The sequence below is a fragment of the Chamaea fasciata genome, unplaced genomic scaffold (assembly GCF_029207755.1).
Source record: "Chamaea fasciata isolate MVZ Bird 193981 ecotype frontalis unplaced genomic scaffold, bChaFas1.0.hap1 SCAF_12, whole genome shotgun sequence".
Lineage (NCBI taxonomy): Eukaryota > Metazoa > Chordata > Aves > Passeriformes > Sylviidae > Chamaea > Chamaea fasciata.
The window spans coordinates 3,491,638-3,518,040 of NW_027094097.1; the positions used below are offsets into that span (position 1 = coordinate 3,491,638).

At 39.5% G+C, this 26,403-nt stretch overlaps 1 protein-coding gene across 1 annotated transcript in view; it reads right to left on the bottom strand.

The window, feature by feature from the left end:
• ITFG1 (integrin alpha FG-GAP repeat containing 1) overlaps positions 1 to 26,403 on the bottom strand; it is a 73,869-nt gene that overhangs the window by 33,921 nt on the left and 13,545 nt on the right. The window contains exons 7-9 of the mRNA XM_066194276.1: positions 16,897 to 16,958; positions 14,924 to 15,008; positions 3,213 to 3,307 (exon numbers count right to left, since the gene is read on the bottom strand). Coding sequence (XP_066050373.1) covers positions 3,213 to 3,307; positions 14,924 to 15,008; positions 16,897 to 16,958 — 242 coding nt within the window. The remainder of the gene's footprint in view (positions 1 to 3,212; positions 3,308 to 14,923; positions 15,009 to 16,896; positions 16,959 to 26,403) is intronic.

The following is a 26,403-nucleotide window of genomic DNA, read 5'->3' on the forward strand; positions in this document are numbered from 1 at the left end:
CACATAAATTAAAACCTATGATGAAAGGTTATCCTTGAAATAATTCTCCTAGCTTGGCCTGGCTTTCCAGTAGCCATCCAGATGGGTCAAAGACACCACGAGAAATATCCTGAGAGGCAGGATCTTACTGGAACGGCTCCAGAGCATGACATGCCACTGCCTGCCTCTCCTCAGTGTAAGCTTTAGGGCCACTAATTGTACAGACGTGTATTTCTGACTGTTATGCATTTCATCCCAAAGCATCACAGGCTATCATGGAGCTGCAGTAACTGTTTCTTATTTGGTTTTATCAAATGCTGCAGCAAACAGGCAGGAAGGACAGAACCAACTCCAGCAGGCAAAGTGTTTTTATTGTAAGACTGTCGTCTCATTAGAGATCTTTCAGATTTGAGATCAATTTCGTTTAAAAAAAAAATGAAATTCTGAAAACAAGAATTTATTGCTACGCCCTTAACTAAAAAAATAAGTCACAAAACCCAACAGCAAAAACTGAAAAAAAAGACAACGGAGATAGAGAGTCTTCTATTTTTTCAATAATAGACTTGCAATTCCTCAGTTTCCCACAGATTCCCTGTAATTACCTACCTCTTCCACAAGGGATACCATCCCCTTTCGAAACTCATCCCGCACTACAAGGGCTCCTTATTTTTTCCCTTAAACTGTAAACAGAATCTGTTCCAGTCTGTTGTCAAAAAGTTTATCATTTCTCATGAAGAGCAATCTATTCAGCCAAAGCTTGTTATCTGACTCACCACGACCCAATTCAGTAAAATGAAACATTTTCCTTCCAAATAAATATAAGAATAGAATTAGAATAGATTTCTACCTGAAGGAAGCATGCAACACATGGGAAAAGCTGCAGACATATCAATGAAGACATTGATGCTTTTCAGTGTTTCAGAACAGTGAAAAAAGTTTCAAAGAAAAAAGCTCCATCACCTCCAGATGAGTGCTAGAAAAGAGTACTCTAGATAGAATTCTTTAAAAGGTTACACCAGAACAAGTCATTATTGCATGCCATTTGATACTGTCATTTTTAATTAAAGTCACTCTAAAGATAGGGAAGGAAAATAGCTTTAAGATTTCTAGGTAAGTCGGAATACTTTTTAATACTTTTTTTTTTTTCTGGCAGGGTGAGACTCTCTTGGATTCTTTGCTGATTAAAATAAAGAGGCAATATTTAACTGCTAATTTTTATCTCCAAAGTCACTATCTTGGAAATTATTTTCAAATTGAAACTACACAGAGAAATTGCTAAATTGAGCAGACAGATTAAATATAGGTTAAATATCTGATGTGTTTGTGACTAAGTAGCTTACTCCTATAAAAAAAATGAACTTACGAAGCAAGGTGAAAACTGGCTGCATGCAATGCTACTAGAGCAGGTTACAATAACAGGCTCCATCCTGAAAAAAAATCTGACATTATGCAAACAGACCCACACCTTCTTTTGCTACTACTGCACCACTTCCTTTTGGGAACAAAGCTCAACAACAGGATCCTCAGACCCCACTACTCCCAGTGGTTCCAGCTGTTGGTGTGGGGTTCACTTTCTACAGTGAAATTACTTTCATTCGGAATGTCTGTCTCAAATCTACTTCTGGAGCAAAACCCAAATGCCTTTTAATTCTTCTATTATCCAGAGTAAGGAAGTAAGCTGAGAGCTGCAGTGCAGCTGTCCTTTGCCAAAGAGCAGCCCAGCCACTCCCCTGCTCCAGCACGGGGCCACGGGGCCTGGTTCTCCCCAGAGCACAGCAATGCAAGGATCACAAACTGCGCATCCACTTTGTGCAAAGGCTCTGCCCCATAATTCACACTCTGCTGTACCCCTGCGCATCCAGCAACGCTCCAATCCATTGGCTGTGTTCTGTGTTTACAGGGGATGAATGTGAAAAAAAAATAAATCCAAACCAGAGCAAGAAACCTACAACCCACAACCAACCAAACAGCGTGCACAGCAGAACGGGATTTCTGAGAACTGAGCTGCTGAGCACAGAAGGCTCAAAGATATAAATGACCAAATTTAGAGTTATTCTTTCATACTCTGATGTCATGTTCCATCCCAGTCATTCCCCCTGCACTGACTGGGAGCGGTGTGCTTTCCTCTCCTACATGGAGTGATTTTCCTCACTCAGTAGGCTACAGCCTGTGCTCTATAAATTTTGATTCTGTAAATGAGAAAATCTACACTCTAAACTTGGGCTACAGACTGTAACGAGTTCAGCTATAAATTCTGAATTATAAATCAGAGACAGTACTACTTTTAGCACAAAATTCAACTTAAAATTTTTCAGTGAGGGAAAAAAATCAGTCATTCATAACACGGTTAGCAACATGGATGGCACACATTGGAATTTTCTCAGAGTACCCTACAGTGGGTTTTGCTGTCAGCTACAAGCACTTTGTATGTCACCTTGGACTTTAGGTTCACATTACCAAATATGAATTTAGTAAAACATTTATTAAGCCACCCAACAAACATCTGGTTAATTTACTGAATGCTGCAACTTTATTATAAATCAGGGCACTATAAATACTTAAACCAGATGACAACGTACCTAAATAAATGAGCATATAATAATCCATGAATTACAATGATGTCTTGGAAAGTCAGTAGTGTCATGGACAAACAAACCTCCAACAGTTTAACAGAAACTCAGCCCTGAAGACAGACAGCCTACAAAAGTGTTCTATACCACCTGGAAATTTACTTTATTAATAACAAACAAAGACAAAGTAGAAATTAGGGGTAAGAGGTGTGGGCTCCTTCAACTTGATATATCTATGTGTATATGTGTGTGTATATATATATATATATTTTTTTTGCACTAAAATAACTCCCTAAGTTAATCTAAATAAACTCATTTGAATTAGATTTGTTTCCAGCTCTTAGCACAAACCTTGTTTTGCATCTCATGCTGGGACAGTTATAGTGCTTTGAATGCAAAGTGTTTTGCAATCAAGAAAGTGACTCCTGAGGAGCATCCATCATTTCCTTGAGCAGAATTATCCATTATAAAGAAATCTAGGAACCTCTTCCACTAAATCCATATTTTTTCAGATAGTGAACACGCAAGGAAATAAATACAAGTCTCTTGTATTCTATAATTACAGGTGAGGAGGTTCCATTTCATTCCTAAAAATTTTTTATTTCACACAATTTCATAAACACAGTATTTTGCTTTGTCTTTGCAATTCCAAAATGACATTACCTGGTCCAACCCCAGCTTGGTTAGGTAGATAGCACTTCTTTGACATGCTTCATCTTCACAGACTGGTAATAAATGTTCACTTTGTCCATCCCCATCTGTCAAAGAGAAAAAAAGCCCGTCAGGTTTGTATCTGCAAAATCAGAAACCCTGATTGCATGAAATAATCAGCTGTGAATGATTTACTCCTTTTTAAAATGTGAAAAATTACATGAGATAAACTAGACCTATCCAAAATCCTTAACCTAATAATCTAATTTGGGTCTTTGGTTTTTAAGATTGCCTTTGCTAATGGATTTTCATCTTGACCCATAATATTATGAGAATTTGAAATTTTACTGACATACTGAGAAGGGTAATCCTTAGTAATTTATTGCCCTGTGTTCAGTTAGGAAAAAAATTACCTTTTACACCAATCTTCTATCACAAGTCCACCATAAAAACTTCCTTAATTTTCTGAACTAGTTTTAAACTCTTGTGCTGTCAGCAAGACTTTTTAAGAAGAGTCATGAGTTCACATTTAATGTCTTAATCCGTACTCAACACAAAAAACAGTACTGGAGAGTTGATTAACACAATGGCTAATAAATACCAGGCTTACAGAATTAGGTAAATTTGATTAAATTACGGGTTTTCAAAAACGTTCTTGAAGCGCCTTTAATCCATGTATTTCCAAAACCTTCAGGAGAATAACGACCTTTTAATATTTAAACAAGCAATGACTATTTGCATCTAGAGTTCTGACACACAGAGCATAGAGTGAGGAAAAAAGTAATAATTTACTGTCCATTATCTACTCCAGGAGGAATCTCTGTGTTGCCACTGTGACCCTGCAGCCCTGCCTTCCCCCCAGGGGCCAGCACTGGCAGCTCCCTGCCTGGGCTGGGGAGGGCACAGAGGGCTGGAACACCAGTGCCAAGAGCAGCAGCAGAACCTGGGCTGCCAGATCCCCACCAGAACCAGCCCCGGCTTGCCACACACACAGCACCCTCAGCTCAGGCAGATTCCAGGCAATCCACTGTGATCTTTGATTCACAATGTAATAAAAAAACATTCCTCTTTTCAACTTGCCCCTTAGCCTGTACAGTTCTGAGGAGCTGGGTATTTCATTTGAGGTAACCACAGTGTTCGCTGTGAACACTGAAATACAGAGAGGTCCTCATCCGGCACGTTAATTACTTGAATCATTTCCACCACCGGACTCTTAGTTACACCTATCAAATATTGCAGCTTACAGCCACAAACATCCTCTCAGCCTGGCTCCCTGACAGCTGCTCGGTTGTCCCGCAATCAAAGACATATTTCCTGGCCTGATGTTTCAGAAACGCAGCTTATGAACGTGCTACAAAACACATTTCTGTACGAACCACAAAGGTGGCTGAGAGCACCAAGGGGCCTCAGGCACACCTACTGCTTGGGTTTGCAGAAATCCAAACCAGCTTATTTCGGGAAGTGGATTCTGTAAAATTGCTTGATGAAATCTCCTGAGCTAACACACAAAACCCAGCTCATCTGCCTGTCTCTGAACCCCTTACTCATTTTCCAGTCCAGTACTGGGCACAGCCCAGAAGTCCTGTCATTACCAGCACCACAAGGAAGGCTCTCTCGGCCTGCCAGCCTCTACCTCTGTGGAGCTGAGCCTCCCTTTGGGGTATGTGTACATCTCTCTCAGTGCAGCTGCATTTTCTGGGGCCCTCCCTTAGCTCATCAGGAAGCTGGGAGATGGAAGAGAGGGTTATAAGGGGAGGAGGAGTGATGAAAATATCAGACTTCCCCAAATATCTCCAAGTGATAAAGCCAAACTTTTAGTGGCTTCCTACATCCCATCTGCCTTATGAATTACTTTACCTCACCACCAAACCCCTCCCAGATCCTCACGGCAGCTCTCTTCTCCAGGATGGAGAATTTAGGATGTGAAGTAGCCTAGGTGACAGAAATCCGGTAAGTTCACATCCAAAGAGATGGGAAAGAGAATTCCCACTGAACAGGAAAAATCAACACAGTAACTATTGAATCTGACCATCTGAAATCAGAACCAACTTCTGAAGGTGTTTGTTTTCCTTCTGCATCATTCAAGAACAATTAAAACATGTTATTATCTTGAATCTCTGCTTGCATGAAGAGAATAAAATACTGTTGGACTACAGTTTTTTTCTAAACTTAAATGGAAGAAAGTGTTGCATTTGCAAGTTATAAACCATGGGAATATTGAAGGATTTCCTAAAATTGAATTAAGTTGCAGAGATACATGTTTTCTGAATATAAAATGTAAATTGAGCCCTCATATTTTAATCACATTTCTACAAAATTTTAATCTGAAGTGATTTTAGAAGATTTCAATAACACACAAGGGCGAAGAACCACCTTCCTCTGGTTTAGAAAGGGACAAGAACAAGTATGTTCTCATTTTAAATTATGCTGTGGAGCAGAGGAGAATATAAAATGTTTGATTCTACTTCTACTGCAAACATTCATCTTGTTATGCCAATAACTCAGTTTGATAGTGTGGGTAGTTAATGCTCAGAGTAGGGCAGGACATTGATGAAAACACCCTCGGAGCTTTGAGGAATAACCAAGCCACAGGACAGGAAGGACAGGACTGGAACATAATTAGACACAAAGCCATCACCTTACACATTAAGGTGTTGTAGACAAATTACAAGCACAAGACTTGATTAAAAGATTCAGGAAGATCAAAGAATGAATAAACGCAAATATGCATCAAACGCCACGCCTTTCTCCCTGCAAACTGAAAACACTATGATATATATTCCATATTGGAAGGCCAGAGTTTCCTCAATTCCTTTGAGCAAAGATAAACATCCATTTACGTAATTTCTCTTACAGGATCATGTTTCCAGCTGCAATTTCTCTTCAATTCTGTGTAATAAATATTTCAGAATCCAGTAGTTAAAAAACTAAAGTTCAAGATAAGAGAAAAATCTGTTGAAAATTTACAGCACCGTTTCAGGAAAAAAAGATTGATTTTAAAAATAAGTTTTGTCAAAAAACGTCCTGAAAACAAGATGAGAGGCTATTTTTATGCTGATGTATCTCAAGTTATTGTTGTATCCACCTCACAGACATTTCTCAGATAGAGATATCCATCCTATGGAGACTGGACTCGTTTGCTTGGATTTTGGTTGTTTGGTTTTTATTTTCCTCTTTGACACTCAGTGCTCGGCTGAATTTAGGGATCACGAAGGCGAGATATAAAAACATTAATTCAGCACTTAGAGCAGACAGAACAAATGTTAAACTTAAAAGGCTTCAAGTAAAGCTCCAGCATTGAGCATGTAGCTGGAAATAGGACATCAATGAAACAAGAATATCTTCTGAGCCGAGGCAAAATAGTTTAAGAAAACCCACAATTAGTGAAATATTGTATTACAGAAAAGTAGCAATCAAAAGAAGAAAAGCCCAACATTCTTCATCTCTATCATAATATTACATCTTATTTCTTTTCCAGTTTTTTTTATTTCTAAAGCACATCTTACAATGTACAGATCCATCTTTCATAACCAGAAATGTTTCCTGCATTTCTGAAGCTTTTTCAAAGACACTGTGAAACCAACGAAATTGATACAGCAGCTTTTCCAGTTTTGAAAGAAAATATCTCCTCCTTCATCTTTACATGACTCTACCTTGGAAGCACCTGCTGGAATGCAAACTACTGACCTTGAAGACCACACAAAAAAACACTCCCAGCAGTTGCTAACTTAAAGAGTTTTAACTCACTAACAGCAAATTCACCTTGGACCCAAGAAACACTTCCCATCTTCATGCCTGGTTTCAATCTCAATGTAAATAAACATTCTTCAATTTTAAACTCTGATCTTGAAGTTAAATCTCTCCACAAAGGAAGAGAGAAATTCAAAGCAGTATCATTAGCACAATTGATCAGGGCCATTAGGTATTCAGAGGTGACAAAACACGCATTGGTGACAACGGCTGGACGAACCCATCCCACCTACGCTGGTTTCAAGTATGTATGAAAAATACCTTGCATAACATGTCTTTAATAATCTCCTTCAGCCCAGGTCTACCTAGGAAACCTGCTCCTGGAGACCCTCTCTAATCTTCACTCAGTTCCTGGGGTCTCCTACTCTGTCTTTCTGCCACTTTCCTTTTAAAATGAAATCTCATTCCAAACCAGTGTAAATCTTATTTGTAATTTCAATGTCATTTGCAGAAGGAGCTGTGCCCAAACACTCCAGACTCCAAATGTCCTGTGCTAGCACCACTCAGCTTGGAGCACCTTTGACACAGAAACAGAAACTCAACTGTTAATGAGCAAGTTCTCAACATGATCCTGGCTTGATCGTGATACAGCATGGTTAATAAAGATCAAATTTTGTAGGCAGTGCAAAGGGCTAGAAGAAGAACAGTCCCACGTACTCATCACCTGCAAACCTGTACTTATGTCTAAATATGTTAAGACAAAATTAGAATTCTTATTCCATCTAGGAATCATGTGAGAATCCTTACTAACAACTGCCTGTTTGCTGTATTTCAAACAAAGGCCATGGACACAGAGCCTTCTTTCCAACACCTTGCCCATGTTTGCCAAGCGCTGGCAGCCCAATCCAAGTATCCCAAAGCCTGTGCAGGTCCCTGGGAACACACCCTGCACAGAGAGGCTTGTGTGAGAGACACTGCCGAGCTTTAACGCTGATTATGAATGTTCACACTTGCAAAAAACAGCTCAAGTATTTTTCAATCTGTTCCAAAAGTAAATTTGAATGGGAGAGAGCAGAAAAAAAATTATCCATCAGATTAAACACAACATAATGTCATTGGAATTGTTAGATGCTCCAAAACAATACTGAGGTACTGCAGTCTGAGAACACGTTTTAAACCAAATTAACAAATACCAAACGGTCAAAGGAGTGCCACACAAGAAACTTCTTCCAAAACCCAGAGGTATCAAAGAGGTGCTTGGAAAACAAACACACTTGTAATTTACTTGGCATGAGTAAACCTAGATAAAGGACACTCAATCCCAATGTTCAAATTCCTTTACAAACATAGAAAAAAGGTGTCACAAAAGTGCTCTTTTGCAACCAGCTTCAAGGATCATTAGATTCATGCTTGTGCAATGTACCTTCCAACATGGGCTCGGAAAAGAAAATGGCACCTGGGGAAATGACAAGTTCTGTGATCACTCACTCCAAAACTGTTTCATAATACAGCAAGATAAAGTTATAGCTATAAAGAGCAAGACAGCTTTTGGTGGGTGTATGATCTAAACGTTTTTAATTTAAATGCTCTGTACTTCTGCTGCAGTGTAATCTTCTGCTCCCTTAAAAACAAAAATGGAATCAACTTTTTGGGGTTATTCTGAGATCATAGACTGATCATTGTATCTAATTACAGTTCTGTTAAACAGAAGAGAAATTGTTTTCTAGCAAGTTGGGGGTCGGATTTGATGACAGAGGTCCTTTCCAACCCTAACTATTGGGTGAAATGGAAATATGTTAACTATACAGGCTAAGAAAGTCAGCTTTCATAATTCTGAACACAGAAACAAAAACTTTCATATACCACAAAGTTCTCATTCACACATCTCTCCCTCTTGTCTTTGCCCAGTTCTCAGTGTCCTTTCTCAGGAGTCTTCAATTTACAGTTCTGAGGATACAGTAAGAGGATAAAGAAGAAATAAAGCCCTGTTAGGGTTGCACTACAGCAATAGCCTTCTGGGGCAGGCAAAAAGCCTACAATAAGTACAACTGAGTTTGATATTCAAATAAAATAAAGGTGTTTGAAAGCTGATTATCTTAAATTTATCTTCTCAAGTAATTAAATCATTAGAATTCTTTTGTCACTCTGTGCCTCTAGGTGCTCAGAGAGATGGTCATGGCAGAGACAGTTATAATAAATTACTAAGATAATTATACATTATTAAGACAATCAATGTCAGCTGCCTTTAGCAAAATGTGAATCATTACTTCAAAAAACAGATGCAAAGAACTTTTACAGATGATTTAAAGTTCTGCGGACATGAAGGAATCCTCATAACCCTCTCCTTCACACTAAATCAATTCTGATTTTAAGTCCTTCCAAGGAATCCAGATTCACAGCTCCACTGCATAGCAGCACTTCAACACAGCGTGCCAGCAACCTGCACAGTGAGATCCAGGCTGCAGCAGAGCCAACAGTGCGGCCTTCTGCCTCACACGGAAATTCCAGCACTGACTGCCATCCAGGCAGGGAAAAGAAACGGCACCAAATGTGAACCGCCCCCAAACCAAACAAAATCAGCACTGGAACTCCTGCTGCAGTTCCTGCTCAAAGCTGCTTATTTCACCTGCTTCATCCTAAAACTCCCAAGACCGTCTATCTGGAGCTCTGTGATGTTCCACATGTTCAAAGCTCCCACGGAAACAAACCTGTAGGTGCTGCCAAAGGAAGGGATAAGAGAAAGCAAGGCAAGCCACTGCTGTAAGTGCCTTGGGTCAGCTCAGCCTGGGTCCAGAGCTGCTCTTGTGGCAACCACAGGGTCAAAGGAAAACTCAGCCCTGTGATGAAGTAGTTCAACTAGTAACAGATAAACCAGTGACACACGCAGCACTCCACCGATTTTATTGTTGGAAAGAAAGCAGAGTTCTTCTTAATTTACAAGCCCCTTTGACAAAAATGAATATGAAGAAACAGCAATTCTTTTTCCCAGGAGATAATAGCATTTGGCAGCACACGTGAAAGACGGGAACCTGATTTTGTCCCCTCAGAAACTGACACTGTTTGGGAACTGCATTTAAAACACTGAGATATCACTGAAGAGCATTGCTGGCTACAATTAACAAAGAAGACAGACTTAGCTCCTAAACACACTTTCAGGGACTCAAAACACAAGTGTCAATTAACTTGGTATGTCTCTATACACTGCTGTTCCACAAGTGCATCTGGTATTAAAAGAATCTCTTATGTATCTGAAGTCTCTCAGAAGGCTTCATTTCCATCCACTTTCACACCTTTTTCACCCAAACTGCCCACAGTAAACCCAGCTTTCCTCATACGCAGAACATTTCACGCACACAGAAGTATTGTCACCCTGCACCTTTAGGTTCTTAGAAAATCCTTTCCCTGACTACAGGAGCACTAAATATTTTCACAACACAGTGCTCAAAGGAGAATGGTTTTCTTAAAGGGTTATTTACCAAAATGTACCATTAAAATTTCCCTTTGATACATTGCTACTGCATTTGAGGATGCAACACTCTGAGAGAAAAAAAGAAACTCAGATGTTAGAATGAAGTTGACAGACAAAATTAAAGGTACAAAATCAAAATGCAACTGCAGGCAGAAAAGCAGTGCATATAAAGTATAATCAGCTGCAGGATAATTAAGGTCTACTTAAAAAAAAAAAAAGATCTTTCAACCAAATGCATTTGGCACAGTGCAGTGAAAGGTTGAAAAACCCCCAAAGGTTAGGCACAATGTCATCCTGTTTAAACATAATTAACTGGCAATAATGAGCTATCATTTCCTACAAGGAAAGTGATAATTACTGCCACATGTCATACAAGTAGTTAACATACATGAAACAGTTCCATTACTTGGTAGGGGGGAGAACAGAGAGGATTCTTTAAGGATTATTAGTTGGATAACTGGATTATAAATACGAGAAAAAAATGAGTTCAGGTGTCGAAAAGACTTTGATGGAACTTTAACAAACACAACCCATGTTTGTTCAAAACAAGCAAGTGTGCATAGTAGGGGTGAATGCAAACTTCTTAAATTAGAGAAGAGAAAGGGCAGCAGCTAAGAAATCAAACAGTGACTAAAAAATAAAGGACTGAGTTGGCTAAATGCTACCTAGAGAAATGAAGAGTTGTCCCATATTTACTTAGGAGGACACCACGATTAAGTTTGATTTCAAAAAGCTATTTTTACTCTCCATTAAATACAAGCCAAAACGAAGTTCTTTGTCTTAACTAAGCAAAATCAATGACTGATTAATCAAACTTTTACAGTCTCAGATACCAAAGGATGATCTATCAATCTCCGCTATCCAACTGAACCAATCATAATTAAATAGCAATTATAACACCAATTTCCTATAGAAATGAATTAATGGATCGTATAATCAGCACAATATCCTGTGCAAATCATTTCTGACTCACTACTTCAAAAACGTATGTTATTAATCTTTAAATTAATGAGAAAATAGCAGGTTATTGTGTCCAAAACATCCTTCACGTTCATCTAATGCTATAAAAATTGTTCCCTTTCAGATTGTCCCATTGAAATCCTTCAATTTCCTCAAAAATACATTTCCCTAGTAATTTAAGTGACAATTAACAAAACTCTCTATACACTTGGAAGTATTTACCAGGATTCTAGACAACATCTATGATTTCCTCTAAAGACAGCACAAGCAGATCTTATAAAACTCCTGTGCCAGCTCACAGATAACAACAGCGCAGGATTAATCATTTTTGCTATAGCAACCACTGCACTGCAATTACCATAGTGACATGAGAAGAATAGAAAAAGTAATAATGAAGAGCTCTCACTTGTTTGGAGCAATGTGGCAGCTAAGGAAGTGCAAGAATTCTCTAGTGCCCAACTCTGCTCACCTTAATCAATTGAAATGCCATTTGTAATAGATGTCAAAAAGCATTTCTGATTAATTTTCAAAAGGGCAATACAAATTTGTCAATTGTTCCCTGTCCTTTGATCAGACTGATGTACAAATCACTGCTATCATGTAACAGGGGAGAGTTCTACTTATTACAGAGGTTCCAGCTTAGCCATAAAGTGTAAGGTCTATTCCATTACCATAAGTGTATTGATATATACACTCATCCTTATGTGTTATTTTCCATTAAAACACACACACACACACACACACACACACACACACACACACACACACATCTCTCAATGTACTGGACTTTCAGATGCATACAAACATACATTTGCATATTGTTTTAATGAAAAAAAAAGGTTTTTTCCAATACTTCAGGAACACTTGGTACTAAGATTATATCAACATCTGTGACAGTTTCTCGTGAGTCACCTAATTGCCGGTTTTTCCAACTCCACTTATCCAAATCATTTATACTTGATAGCTGTGGCTCAACCTGCTTAGTTTAAGAAAGGAAATCTTACCCCAAATTAGTTGCTTTTGGAAGTTCTCAGTCAGAATCTTATACCAAGCTCCCTCCTTTTTTCAAATGACTGGTAAAAACTCACGGCTGGAAAGGGTACTTCAAATAAAATTTTCACAAGTAGGAAAGAACGATAGACAAAGTGACCTTTTGAAACAATGCTTGTTTAGTTAAGAGGCAGGTGTGTCAGTAAATCAGAATCCTGCAGTGCAGGAGGGCACAAGCAGAAGGGTGGGTGTGAGAGGGAAGGGACAGCCCAAGTGGCACAGCCCCAAGCTCACAGCTGGGCCTGACACCGCTGCCGAGTCCAACATGCCCAAGGTGAAGCCGTGACAGGTGACAGAGTGAAAGCACAGACACACAGAGCCCTCTGAGAGCCTCAGCAAATGGCAAAGCTGGCACAGCAGCTGTGAGGTACAGAAAACGGCAAGGAAGGGGAGGAAAATAGAGGCAGGCAACCCAGGAGTAAGAATGTCAGAGGCTTGTGCCTGTATTTGGAACATCTCTAGTGCCAGGGGCTGTGTGCCAGTGCCAAGGGGAGGATGCCTGGGGCAGAGCAGAGTGTGAGTGCACAGCACATTCTGCATCATACACAGCTTGGCAAAACCTGCCCAGGTAGCAGGCAGCACAATCTTCTAACACATCTCATTTTCCATTTCATGGTGGTATTTTGATTTGTTGTGCAATCAATCAGGCCCCATTAGAGATAGCCAAATTATTCCAAACTGCAAACCATCATACCTTAACTTCCTCTGACTTAGGACAATCATTATTCTGTCATTTTTGAAATGGAAAACTGAAAACAGGAGAGGTTCAAGTCTGACAACCCATTTCTAGTAATGCATTGCCTTTAACTTCAGCTCAGCACAAGCAGCTGTATGCTCAAAGCCAACATTTTGGAGTACCTAAATGTAAGCAGATATAGCACAGTGGGAAAATGCAGTTACTGTGATAGAGCAGCATTCTCGTAAGGGGAGATTCTGCCCCTTTGCTGCTGGGCTGGTGCAGAACGAATGAATTTGATGATAATTAGCAGTGCAGGGCAATAAACAAGGGTGCTGCAACTCCAGCCCAGCAGTCCCTGGGTCACTGCCCTTCGTCCCAAGCTCAGCTGTACCAAATCCCTGCCCTGCCTTAGCACTGCACACTCCATTCAGCCACAGGTTCAAAATATCAGCTTTAATGTTGGAACAGTTCCCCTTCTCTTTTGTGAAGATATCCCAGGGGGTATCACAATTCCATTAATAACTATAAATTTCTAAGATTATGATTTATCATTTGGGCTCATTAGCCACCTAACATAGAGATAAAACTATCCTATATTAGGATAGCTTTTCACATTGCCATTGTTAAAAACTTACAAAAATATTTCTATTTAGTACCTATTAAGACACATTATTCAGAACATCAGCTTGGAAAATAATTACAAAAGACCCAGCACACTTCTTTTTTTTAACTGCAAAAACTGTATTATTCTGTTCTTTCCTTCATGTATTGTGTAGATAAGTATTCAAACTGGAAGATACATAGTAAAATATTTTATTAAAACCTTGTAAAAGGTTTTAGAAAATGAGGTAAACATTTCACAGAAGAGCCTGGGGCAGGGTTCAGGTTCTACCTGACTTCATTGCCTGTAGATCTGATCTAAGGACCATCACCCAGCCAGGAGAGGTGTCTTTTCAGCCTCAAAACACTTTCAAGTGGCAGCACAGAGCAAGCGAGTCACACTCTGGGTCCAAGAAGTTTAAAATTTGTCGTTTTCTTTAGAATAAGTTTTGGAAGAAAATGCTGAAACAAGGCCACTGTTTGACAACATTTAAAGACAGGCTCAGTCTCACTGTGCCAAGTGTGTTGTATAAATACAGGATTTTTTAAAAAAAGAAATTATTTACAGTCAATTATGTCAGCAGAGTCAGGCCTGCAACGCTTTGCCTCTGGTTGGAAAATTGTTATTTTAGTGCAAAGAAAATTTGTACTTTTTGCACTACAAAACCAACATGCCTCATTCTCCATAACATGACAAAAACATTGGTAAGCCACAATTGACTGGAAAGGTAAATTCTAATACAAAGATATGGGCTTTCACTAACCCTTGCAGAAATAGATTTACATACAAATTAAATTTTTCTCCTGTCCAAAAGCCTTCCAGAACTTTCAATTACAACCATTAAGATTTTACCATGTTCCAGCAACTTTTATTCGAGTAATTTTATTTCATTTAGTCTTTATTAGTTCATACAAATGAAAAATTTCTATTAACATTTAATTAGATACTGTTTTCTGAACAAGATTAGAGGAAAAAAAAATCACGACAAAATAAGTATCTGATAAAATTAACTTTAGTGTTGTACCACACCTCAAAGCAACAAAAATTAGATACACATGAGGCAGAATGTACTGGGATAACCAAAGCTGTATTTGTTAATAATTATTCCCAGACATTTCAAGATTTACAAATAAACATAACACATTAAAGAGAAAAAGCAGAGAAACATAAAAAACCCATTTTGAGGTAAACACCTTTATTTGTTCTCTGGTATAAGTAGATAACCAAAACATGAGAAAGCAACACTCAGGACAGGGAAAAAGAAGAAAACTCACCAAAATCTGCAAACACGGACTGCCCAACAACTTTGGCACCACTGGGCGCTTCCTTACTTTTCCCAACTTTAGAGAAGTTCCCATCCTAGCAAACAGGACAAAGATGATGGAAGGACTGAATTGCAGAGTAAGTGATAAAAACTGACTTTTGAACAAATGAAAATATGGATCACTCATGGAGGGCTTTAGCAGATAAGAGATAGACAGCTCAGCTACGGAAAAAACTGGAACTGAGTTTTGCATTTCTAATCCTGGATTCTTGTGGAAATCCATCAATAGTAATATTCAGATACAATTTCCATATATTTTGCTGTGCATGAGGAAGAGATTGGATTATTTCAGCAACATTATCTAAATGATAATTAAGTGATTATGAATACTACTGTGCATTTTTGCATATTAACATGTGACTTTATAGATGTATGTAATACATAACAACACACCTGCATAAAAATTAAAAATAGGGTCCTGATTTGCCTTCTAATTAGGAAATAAATTGATTCTCTATTATGTCTGGCTTCGAACTTGTTTTAACTCTCTTTTATTAAAATCTAGGCCTACAGGAAACAATAGTCCATTATACTATCAGAAAGATAAAAAGTGCTGGATCCTTGTTTATCACAGACCTGGATCCCAGCTGGCACAAACCCGTTTTAAGATGTTGAGTTTTTGCAGCCATGTCAGATGAGCCACGGCCCCTTCCCCAGTCCCTGCCATCAGCTCAGGCACAGTGCTCTGCACACAAATGCCCAGCAAGGCACGGAGCCAAAGGCTTGGGAATGGAGCAGAGTTATCCATATCCAACATGACTCGTGTCATGATTAGTTTGTAGACTTCAATGCAACTCTGGACACAGTCAGCACTGCTTGTACTGCATGTCTGACTATATATCTTTACCTTAACATATAATTTATGATGATTCTGATGAGAAAAAGTAAATGTGATGCATTTCCATACAGTGAAATAGAAGAGGCCCTTGGTTGGCCGTAAAAACAGACCTTGTAGAGGCAAATATTTGAAAAGCATTTTACAGAGCATCAGTGAAGGGAATGACATTTTTCTACAAAGAGCAGTTTAACAGCTTTTAATGGATCAGTTAAAGTGTTTGTAGATTCATCCACATGTCCAAGCATTTTACATGTATAACCTATTTTCCTGGGTTGATTGATTCCAAAGAACAGAATTCTTTCTTTCTTTCTAAAGATAAGCAAATCTATCAATACCAAATGTATAGTGCAGAATTATACTTAGAGTACAAGTCCAAAATTTACAAGAAAATTAAAAAAACCCCTCCACTAACAGGTCAAACACTTTGTGTGCTTACAAACACTCAATAACCAATGGTTTTTAAAGTCTACCTAAAGCTGTAAATACAGGATTCATGACTCACTGCTTTCACTACTTTTGCCTGGCAGAGGACGGCCAGGTTTTCTCAGACAAGACTCTGTTCTACGGTGACTCACCGTGATACAATGGATTCCTTTTCAGACAAACCCTCAAAAACTCATCCCTTAACTAATAAGAAACACATTAAGCACTTTCTGTTATCATTAAAAAGGGAACTTATAGTCCTCTTGGATAACAAGGTACGAAGGATGCCCCTGGCCAGGTTAGACAGTGTAAAAGCAGAATCTCAATAAATAAATAAACTAGTATTAATCAATTGATCTATTACTACTTAACTCTGAGTTTCAGTTATGATATTTAGTTCACACAGGATTTAGGATTTCCTCAAATGTAACTTGCCCATGTATTGTAACAGTTAGAAGTGACATTCCCAGAAAATCCTACCCAAGACCTGGAGTCAGGGATCTAACAAAGCTTACTTAAAAAAAACCTTTCAGACAGCAAGAATAAAACCAAACTGATCAGTCTTCTATCTATAAATCACCGTAAGTATCAGAAGATGACTCTTTGGGGTTTATAACTTGTCTGCATTGCAACAGAACAGTTATTTGTGTTCTCTCTCTTACCTTGTTTACCCATGTCTCAAACTGAATGGTTTTGGAATTTGGTGATGTGGTAAGGAACAAATCTGTGAGGAAAATGAAAGAGAAATTAGATATTTAACAGTAGACTACACACTCAAATATTTGATCACTTAGTAAATATATATATAATTTTTAAAATGCTACCTATATTTTAGAAGTTATAAACCCATTATATTCTAGTGATATATTAAGTAAGAAAGACTAAAAGCTATTAAGTGTATTATAAAGCCCTCAAAACTATTTTCATGTCTTGTACACTCCTGTATAAATGAATACCAAAAAATATTAACTAGCCTTTTATTTGGGATATGTTGAATTAAGCAACAGATATACTGTTAACAAAAATTAGATGGAGAAATATTTCTGGCTTCCTATACACTAAAATTCTCTCAAACATCAAAACAGTGCAAAATGGAGCTTCAAAGGATTTATCTGGCAAGGCCTAAAGAGGAGCTTATTTACTGCCTTTTAGAAAAGTCCTCAAATTGGAAAAATGGGAAGAAAAAGCTTTTATGGGAAAAAAAAATAAAAGTGGAGAAGTAAAAAAAGAAAATTAAAAATTAAGTCCAGTGTTAAAAAAATTCAGATTTAAGAAAACTACTCTTTCAGATTTAAACACTTGTTTTCCTTGTCTCCTCCCTCTCTGCAATTTCAACTGCCATTCTTTGAGCTAAAACATAATGGTTACTTTGCAGGAAAAAGGAAAAAAAAAAAAAAGAAAAGGGAATATTAATGCTTTACCCTGAGGTGTTTTACTGAATAAGCAGGTAGATGGCTGTACAGGGAATTTCAAATGGCACAGTAAGGGATATTGTCTGCCAGGGAAAAAAACCCAGCAACAAACAACAACCACAAAACTAGAAACCTCCCCACACCTTACAAGTAAAACCCAAACAAAACCCCAAATACACACGAAAACCAACAAAGACTCTCCTCATCGACTTCTCTCCCTCCACAGCTCAAAACTATACCATGCAATTCTATTCCTCGGAATATCTGAAATGCCCATTTCCTTTACAGCATACACATGAAAAGCACGACAGTGTGCGCTTCACTGGAACGAATTACTGTGACACTTAGGGACTTCTTGAAGGTGAAACAAAAGTAATGAAAATAATCTGAAGACAGCATAAATGTAAGTTAGAAAGCTTATATAAACTTTCAAATATTAACTTTGCATCTAGAAGGACGCTTGTGCAATACTGTCGATTACTATCAGATATAAGCCAGAAAAATATTAAAAAATCCAATACATTCACAGGGGGAGAAAGAGAAACACGAAGCAACAAGAAATCTTCACTGATTTTCCTACAGGCCAGGATGCCACTATATCTTAAAGAAATGTTACTGAAGTTTAGGTAATTATTTCAGGTAGGGTCCTTGCTGTACTTGGTCCTGAAACCTGCACTCAGTTCTGGGCTCTGCTGCACACAGGTTATGCCACAACGGGCTCTTTAGTGTTCTACTGAAATACCCCGCAAAGGCTGAGCATTTGCTCCCCAGCTGGGACAGGCTGGGTGACCCTCACAGCCATCCTGTCCGCACTGCGAGCTCCCCCAGCACCTCTGACTCCGTGTCACACTGCAGAGCTGGCCTTGCACCTTCACCGCTGAGTCAATCCTCTCTCTGCTCAGTGCTCGGGGCAAGGGGAGATCCTGGGGAGCAGTAACTCAGCACTCCCTCTGCTCACGCTGTTTACAGATATTCTGGGACTCTGTCCCAGGCTGAGACAAAGTGGCACAGCTGCCAACACCAGACATAACTCACCCAATGTCACCGTGCTGGAACTTGCCCCAGCTCCCTCAGCCTTTCCTCGGCAGAGAGACGCCCCAGTCACTTCACCCTCTTTGTCACCCCTGGCTGGCCCTGCTCCAGGAGCTCCACGTCGCTCAGGTACTGAGGAGCCCAGAGCTGGGCACAGCACCCCAGGTGATCCTCACCAGGGCTGAGCACAGGGGCAGGGTCACCTCCCTGAGCTGCCCCAGTGCTCTTCCTCAAGGCCCCCAGGATCCCATTGGCCTTACAGCCACCAGGACGGGGTGCAGGCTCATGGACAGCCTGCTGTCCCCCAGGCCCTTCTCAGAGCTGCTCCAGGTCACCCCCAGCCCGTGCTGGTGCTGGGCTTGTCCCTGCCTGGGTGCAGGACCCTGCAGCGCCTTTCTCTCCAGCAGCTTGAAGACAACCACATTCAGCAACACTCCTGGTTTGCACCGAACTCCCTCCCCCAAACCAGCCCCCCTTTAAAGTCAGTAAATTGCTTTTGCTCTCTGCTCCTCTCCGTGTACTCAGTCTCCTTTTTCCTAACTCCAGGCACATAACATCATACAGAGTGAATGGAACCAACACAGCAGAGCAGCTCCAAGGCTGCTGTAATGTCACACTGCACTGGCAAAATGCAAAGGCAGGCTAAGAGAGCAGATAATCTTCTAAAAATAGCGAAGAGGAGCTGTGCCACGCTGCTCCTGCATTAAAGAAACAAGCTGTAATTTCCCATGGGACAACTTAATACAGGTACAGCAACACCACCTCTAGTTCTAGAGCCCTCTGAACCAATTCCACTGGTACTTTATTGCCAATTGTCCTCCTTTTTATCCTTAAACCTTCTTAGAAGCTACACCTTTGAAATGGTCATGCATGATTCCGGGATTAAACTCTCTTGCACTGAAACCAAATCAAATTGTTAATATTTACAAGTAATTTTCCATTTTGATTGAGAACGTCAGAGATTTCAAACCAAGTAAAACAAAAGCATTTCTTTGCAAAGGCAGTATAAAAAGGTGATGTAATTTCTACACTAGAAATAATTATTCATAAGCTTGTATAGTTCAGAATTACAAGTGTCTTCTCCCAAGTTTGTGAAAGAAATGTGTGAGAAAAAATAAGTCCTGTCTGGAACAGTGTTCTAGACCAGTTAATTCCCAAATGTTACTCTCAATCTACCTTACTTTATGATTCTTTCTGGTTTGATGATGCAAGTTTTTGACTCCAAGAGCACGTCAGAGAGGAAACGAGTAAGAATCGGAGCACTTTATAAATACCTAACAGCCAGAGCAAAGAATCCTTGCAAGCATTTCCTTTCCAAAGGAACGGTGTCCACGACAGATCTCCCACCTCCCTGTTACTGCTTTCCATCTCTATTATTACTAAATTCTTAAATATGTAAGAGCTGCAGGAGAACAGATGGAGCCAACAAATGCATTAATATCTGTATGATCAGTACTGGGGTTACACAACACTGAAGACATATCCAGGTCTTTTCTACACTTTTTGTATTACAGTACACTAATCATGTTGAAAACTGCAACATTTCTGTTTTGCTTCTGGCTATACCAAGAAAACTCAGTCCCTTTTTTCCTACAAGGAACGCCTTTCCTATTACATATGCTCAGAAGAAGTCTCTTGTCTGTGGATATGCTGCACACTGCCTTTGGAAGGCAGTTCAGGTTGCAATTTTAGCTGCAAGAAACAGCATCTATTCCATAAAGATCTCTAAGATTAAAAGAGCACAAAGGATTAAGGGCTGTTCAAATTCTTAAGACCCTCACAACCACACAGTGAGAGATGTTTCTAACCTGAGGTTATTAAATCAACTAATCTGGAACTTAACAAGCAACTATTTACAGAATATAAAGGTGACTGTTTTACCAGACAACAGGTACATGAAGGGATGCTAAAAACAACAGGCAAGGGGGTACCTTTAACAGCCCTGGGGTAGCTGTAGATTCTGTAGATATACACCTGGCAATATGAAACAAGAAGAGGAAAAAAATCCACTTTTGTGCGGCTGCTGCCAGGGAAAGAATATTGAGCTAGCTGGATGGACCACTGGACTAAGCCTGTAGGGCACTTCTTGCATCCTGAATTTGTGACATGATGCAGCAAAGATAAGGCAAATACTCAGTAGTTGGGATGGGGGGGGATCTTGATGTCAGATTCAAGAAAATTTCCTGAGATGTAGCACCTACGGCCTAAGTGAGTGGATAGAAGTAAAAAACCAATACTGCCTGAGAGGAAACCTTCCCCTTAAACAAATGCAAAGCAAAGCATGTTCACACTTAAATACACTTTCCTATTTTGGATTTAACAGCCAGTGATTAACATAAATACAAAATAAGTAATTGAAATATTCATCAACAAAATTCAACAGCCTGGGGATGTGATAAGGAAGCAGGGAGGTTACCCAGCATTTCAGCTCTACAATACTGGAAATCAACTAAAATATACACCAGGCACTTATTACAGAAGGTATCTGATAATGCTGCAACACAAAACCACTGAGTATCAGCATTTTACTCACAACTTACACGAAAAAGTGAGTTGGTGAGCAAATTTGGCTATAATTTAATTTAACTGGCTTAGTAATAAAGATGTTGCTGTCCAAGCTCTGCTACATCTGATCACCAGTTAATATATATTTAAAAATACTGAATTCAGCATTCATTCTTACAAAAAAAAGGACAGAGATTATTAGAATGTATGTCTCTGCCTGTAAAAGGGAAGCTATTGAAGTACTGTGCTCCTAGCTCCAATAACCTAGAGCTCGTTATCGAGGAACCACAGCGCTTCCATTCATCTTCATTTGATAGGATCAGGGAATTTTGACACTGTATTAACATATGGCCCACTGAAGACTGAAAAATCCCCCCTGAAAGGAACATAAAACTTGACTGGCTAGACTGCACTGAGTTTATTTAGTGATTTAGAACTACCCTGTCTCAACGTCTAAGCCACCCCAGACACAGCCACAAACACTAAAATAGTAATTTGAACACAGCCCATCCCATCTTGAGCAAGCTGCATTTCTGGCAGTGTATCCAAAGGAGCCTTACCTAACTACTGCTGTCTACAGAGGCCCATCTTGGGCAGCAAGAGCACAGCATTTGTGCCATGGGGCCTGGGGACCAGAGACCTGCACTGAAGATAAGCAGCTACTGAGAACCCACCGCCTGGAGAAGGGCCACCAAACTGATCCAAGGGCAGGAGCACCTCTCCTGTGGAGACGGGCTGGGAGCTGGGGCTGCTCAGTCTGGAAAAGAAACCTTAGAGCCCCTGCCAGGATGTAAGAGAGCTGGGGAGGGGCTATGGACAAGGATATGCAGAGATAGTGCAAGGGAGAATGGCCTTAAGCTGAAAGAGAGCAGGTTTAGGTTAGAAATGAGGCAGAAATTCTCCCCTGTCAGGGTGGTGAGATCCTGGCACAGGGTGCCCCCAGAAGCTGTGGCCAGAAGTGTCCAAATGCCAGGTGGGATAGGGCTTGGAGCAACCTGGGATAGTGGGTGTCCCTGCCCATGGCAGGGGGCTGGAACTAGGTGAGATTTAAGATCCCTTCTAACCCAAACCATACTGTGATCATTGCAACAGCTTCTCAGTCATGACCAAGGAAATCCATAAAAAAGACAGAATAAAACGCAGGGCAGCATTTGAACACCTTAAACGTGAAAGCATTTCTACTTTTCCTGCAACTCTCTTTGCTGCAGAAATAAACATACAGGCAGTTTCCAACCAGCCACCTCTACTCCCAACAGCAGGTCCAGCTCTGATCCATACATATCTCATGGTTTTTCTCACACAGCCAATCCTACACTCCTCTGAGCCCAGTCTCATGCAGCCATGCTTCCCTTATTCCACACACCAGTAGGTCAGTCCTCCTCTAAGAACTTCAAGTCCATCTGAAATGAACACCCTCTTTTTGCAGAAATTCATCCAGGGTTTGCTCCCCGCTATCTCCAACTAAATTCCCAGCCTCCAGCCCGGATTTCCTTCCCACCTCCTTTCTCCTCCCTCCTCCTGTGCACCCATTTCTGCCTTTGGCCCCCTGCCCTCATTTGAGCACCCAAACACTGGCCATAGTCCAGAGGTACAATGGACAGGAAGGATTCCCTAATCCCTGGCTATGGCACAGCCTCTCCTGATGGCTGGTTGAGGAAAGCAGCAAGAGCTGGTAAGGAAAACAGCAACAGAGCCCCAGCTGATATTTCCGACACCTGTTTCAAACTTAGCTTTGACGAATCTTTTCATCAACAGTAAATAAACACACAGTATTACAGTCTCACCCTACTTCCACTGATTTTACTGACCAGAACTAGAAATTCCAATAAAACCTAACTATACAGAACCAGCTTCAAGTTCACTTCTGATAACCCTTGTCATTTTCTGTCACTTTTGAGTGTTACAAAAATAGTTCTATTTTTAGATGGAGCATTCATTTCACTAATGACTGATCTGACCTTTCTGTTTAATGTCAGAGGGCTTTACTTCAGAATAAAACCCCTCAGCATCTGACTGTCTTGAGAAGCCACCAGGGTACAAGCAACATTAAGTTACTGCTTGACTTCACATTTACTTCAGAAGTTTAAGTTAATAAAGGAGGGGGAGAAAGAGCCCTTTTTATAAACACTATCACCATGGACCAGGCAGTACCCAATCAGAACATCTATGTGTACACTCCAAACATGCCTAAAAATGTTCTCATCAATGTGCAAGAACAGGGGTGTCTGTGCATATTCTCTAACCAGGAATTACTTTTGGAGACAAATGTGCCTGCTTTATCTATATATAAATAACGTGCTGAATTAAAAATCTCTGCTTTGCAGTGTGTTGACAGAATGGTAATGTAACAACTGTATTAAAATCATTAAATGCCCTAAAACCCAAGGCAAAACAAAAGATAACTTTCCTCTGTTTACATTACAGATTGAACACTGATGGGAAAAACAGTATTTAAAACCAAACATCATTTACAATTTTTTTAGTTGTAACTACACTATTTTAGTTGTACAATACTTCTAGTATGTACAAACCTAATTTTATACAAAAAAGTTAGATATAGTCGGTTTTATTTCTTTACGACATGGCAATAGAAAATAAAACCTTACAAATTTCACGTTTCTGTTCCTAAGTTTTTCATTCAGGTAGAGAAACCCTCTACATGTGGTATTCAGATTTGCCAAGTTGGCATTAGCTAGAGCAAATGGAGTACATCTACTTGTATTTTTGGTGCTAATTAAATGAAACAATAACTTCCTCCACTGAAGAACTTAAGCAAAACAAAAGGACCTCGTATGTTCCAAACGAGCTAATTTATGTCGCTGAATTTTTAAGAAATGTGCTTATAGTAAGAGATTGTGAATTTATTCTGTTCAAATGGCTCTTTCAAAGTTCATTAAGTAATTACTGGAACTGTTTAGTAAAACAGGTGATAAACAGTGATAAACAACATAACTAAGCACAACAATCCCTTTCATTATTAAAAACTACTATAGAAGGAATTCATATATATTAAGGGCTTTGCTTAACTGGAGAACTTTAAATGAGATTTATGCTTTAGATTTATGCTGCTGAATACAGATAGCAGGTAAGACTGTCCTTTTGGTTGATGGCACTTCAAACACGAGCTTTCAGACAGAAAATGCTCTTTATTTTCAGAATATGGGCAACAACACTGATTCAAGGAACAGAAAATGATGACCACCCTCAAGAGTGCTTTCAGAACCCATTTCCACATTCATGTTTTCTCAACAAAATGCTATTTGGGGCAGAACCAATTTACTTCTCACCTGTATTAAGTTATTGATTCCCATACAAATAAAACTCTCCAGTGTATATAACTATATTAGTATACAATTAAAAACTGCAAAAGGAATTGCTTTTGAGAAACTACATAATGGCAATTTTAAAATTTAAACTGCCAAGCAGATAGCAAAGATTATGGGCTCCTTTGGAAAGATTAGGAAAAAAGTTAAACCTAAAGCTCCTTTTTTTTCTCTAATGATCCGTACCCATCCCTTGGTTCTCTCTGTAAGGAAAGCTGTGAGTAAGAGAAGCCATTGGCAAGAGCAGCCCAGTCCCAGCAGCAGGAGGCGATGCAGCTAATTCCAGCTCTGCTTTGATTTTATGAGCTGGAACTTCCTGTGGTACTGAACACCGGGAAGGAGCAAGTGGAGGAACAGGGGAGACAGGAGACTGTACCACCCAGAGCAATTTTAATTACAGATAATAAAGATTATCTGTAAAGAGTAGAAGTAATGAAAAACAAACAAAATTTTATAGACTAAAGTCCTCTGAAATATATCCTGTCAATCTTGTATGATACATTTTTTGCCTCCATCATTTGTTGTAAACACAGAGGCAAACTCTGCTGTCGGACCTAAAACAGTTCAGAAATTTAAAAAATTGTACCTGTTCAAGAAATGACACAGTGAAATGGCTTTACTGAGTATTTGCTCTGGGAGAAATGTAAGGGAGGGGGCAGAACCAGAGAGAACAACTCGACTTCAAATATATACATACAACCCCCACGCCCCACCCAAGTTTTAAAATGCCACCAGATACTTTGTTTGCCAGTTATTTTAAAAGTGAATAAATGCAAATCTACTGCAGAAAGTCAGCTCTGCTGGTAATACGAGCCACAGAGACACTAGCAGCTTCCAAAAAGAGGAAACTCACTGAAAATCTGACCAGAGAACCTGACATTGAGCATTATACTATTTTCAGAATCCAGGTTGAAATGACTACAACAGAAATATCGCCCTTGATTTGAGAAATTGGTTTTCAAGAAGAAAATGATCCACATTTATACATTTAAACTAAGTGGGAATCAAAAAGAAAACACATTGTGAACGTTCTGGTACATTAGGTTTCTAAATTCCCAAAGCAAAACAACATAAGAAAATTAACCACCAGAAATCAGTAAAGAGACTAGCAATTAGCTTACAGCAAGCTGTTTCTGACTAATGATTTTTCCACTTTAGTTTTCCCAACCCCAAATTTATGATTTTTCCCTTCATTTTATATAAACAGCTCCAGAAATATCTCCAGTTATACACACCACGTGCTAGTGTTCAACACGAGATCAGTTGTAAAACCAGCACTTCCAAACTGTGGGATCACATAACCAAGTGACACACAGAATATTTAATATATCAGCTCTTTTTCATAGCATTCAAGGATACACTGACAGATGTACAGTAGGAAGTTACAGTGGAATTCACAGTGCAAGGCAGCTGGGAGCACTTTAAAAGTGTTTGCAGGGCTTGACTTCTTGGTACAAGTCTTGTATCTCTGAATGCAAACAAATTTATGGTTTGATACCCCTGGGGTTTTCCCCCCAAGTTTAGAAAGACAGCATTAGCCCTAAGTGAACATCTGACATTTTAGGACTTCTACAATAAAAGGAATGAAGTTGTCTAATTAGAAAAAAAAAAAAATGACACAGCAAAATACTTGCTATCCTAAAAAATTTCAACCACAACACTTTTAAGACAGGCCTCTTACTTGAGGATCCTGCTCTGGAAATGCTCACATGGGTTGTTTAATTTAAAAAATACACCTGACGGTAATCTGTTCAGACAAGCCTACTACTATTAGCTTCAAGATTATCTTCCTCAGCCAGTTGTGAAGAAGCACTAACGAAAGGTGTGAGTATGACTTAGGAGACCCCCAGCAGCCCTGCTCTAACAAGGGCCACCACGTCTGCCTCTCAGCCTGCAG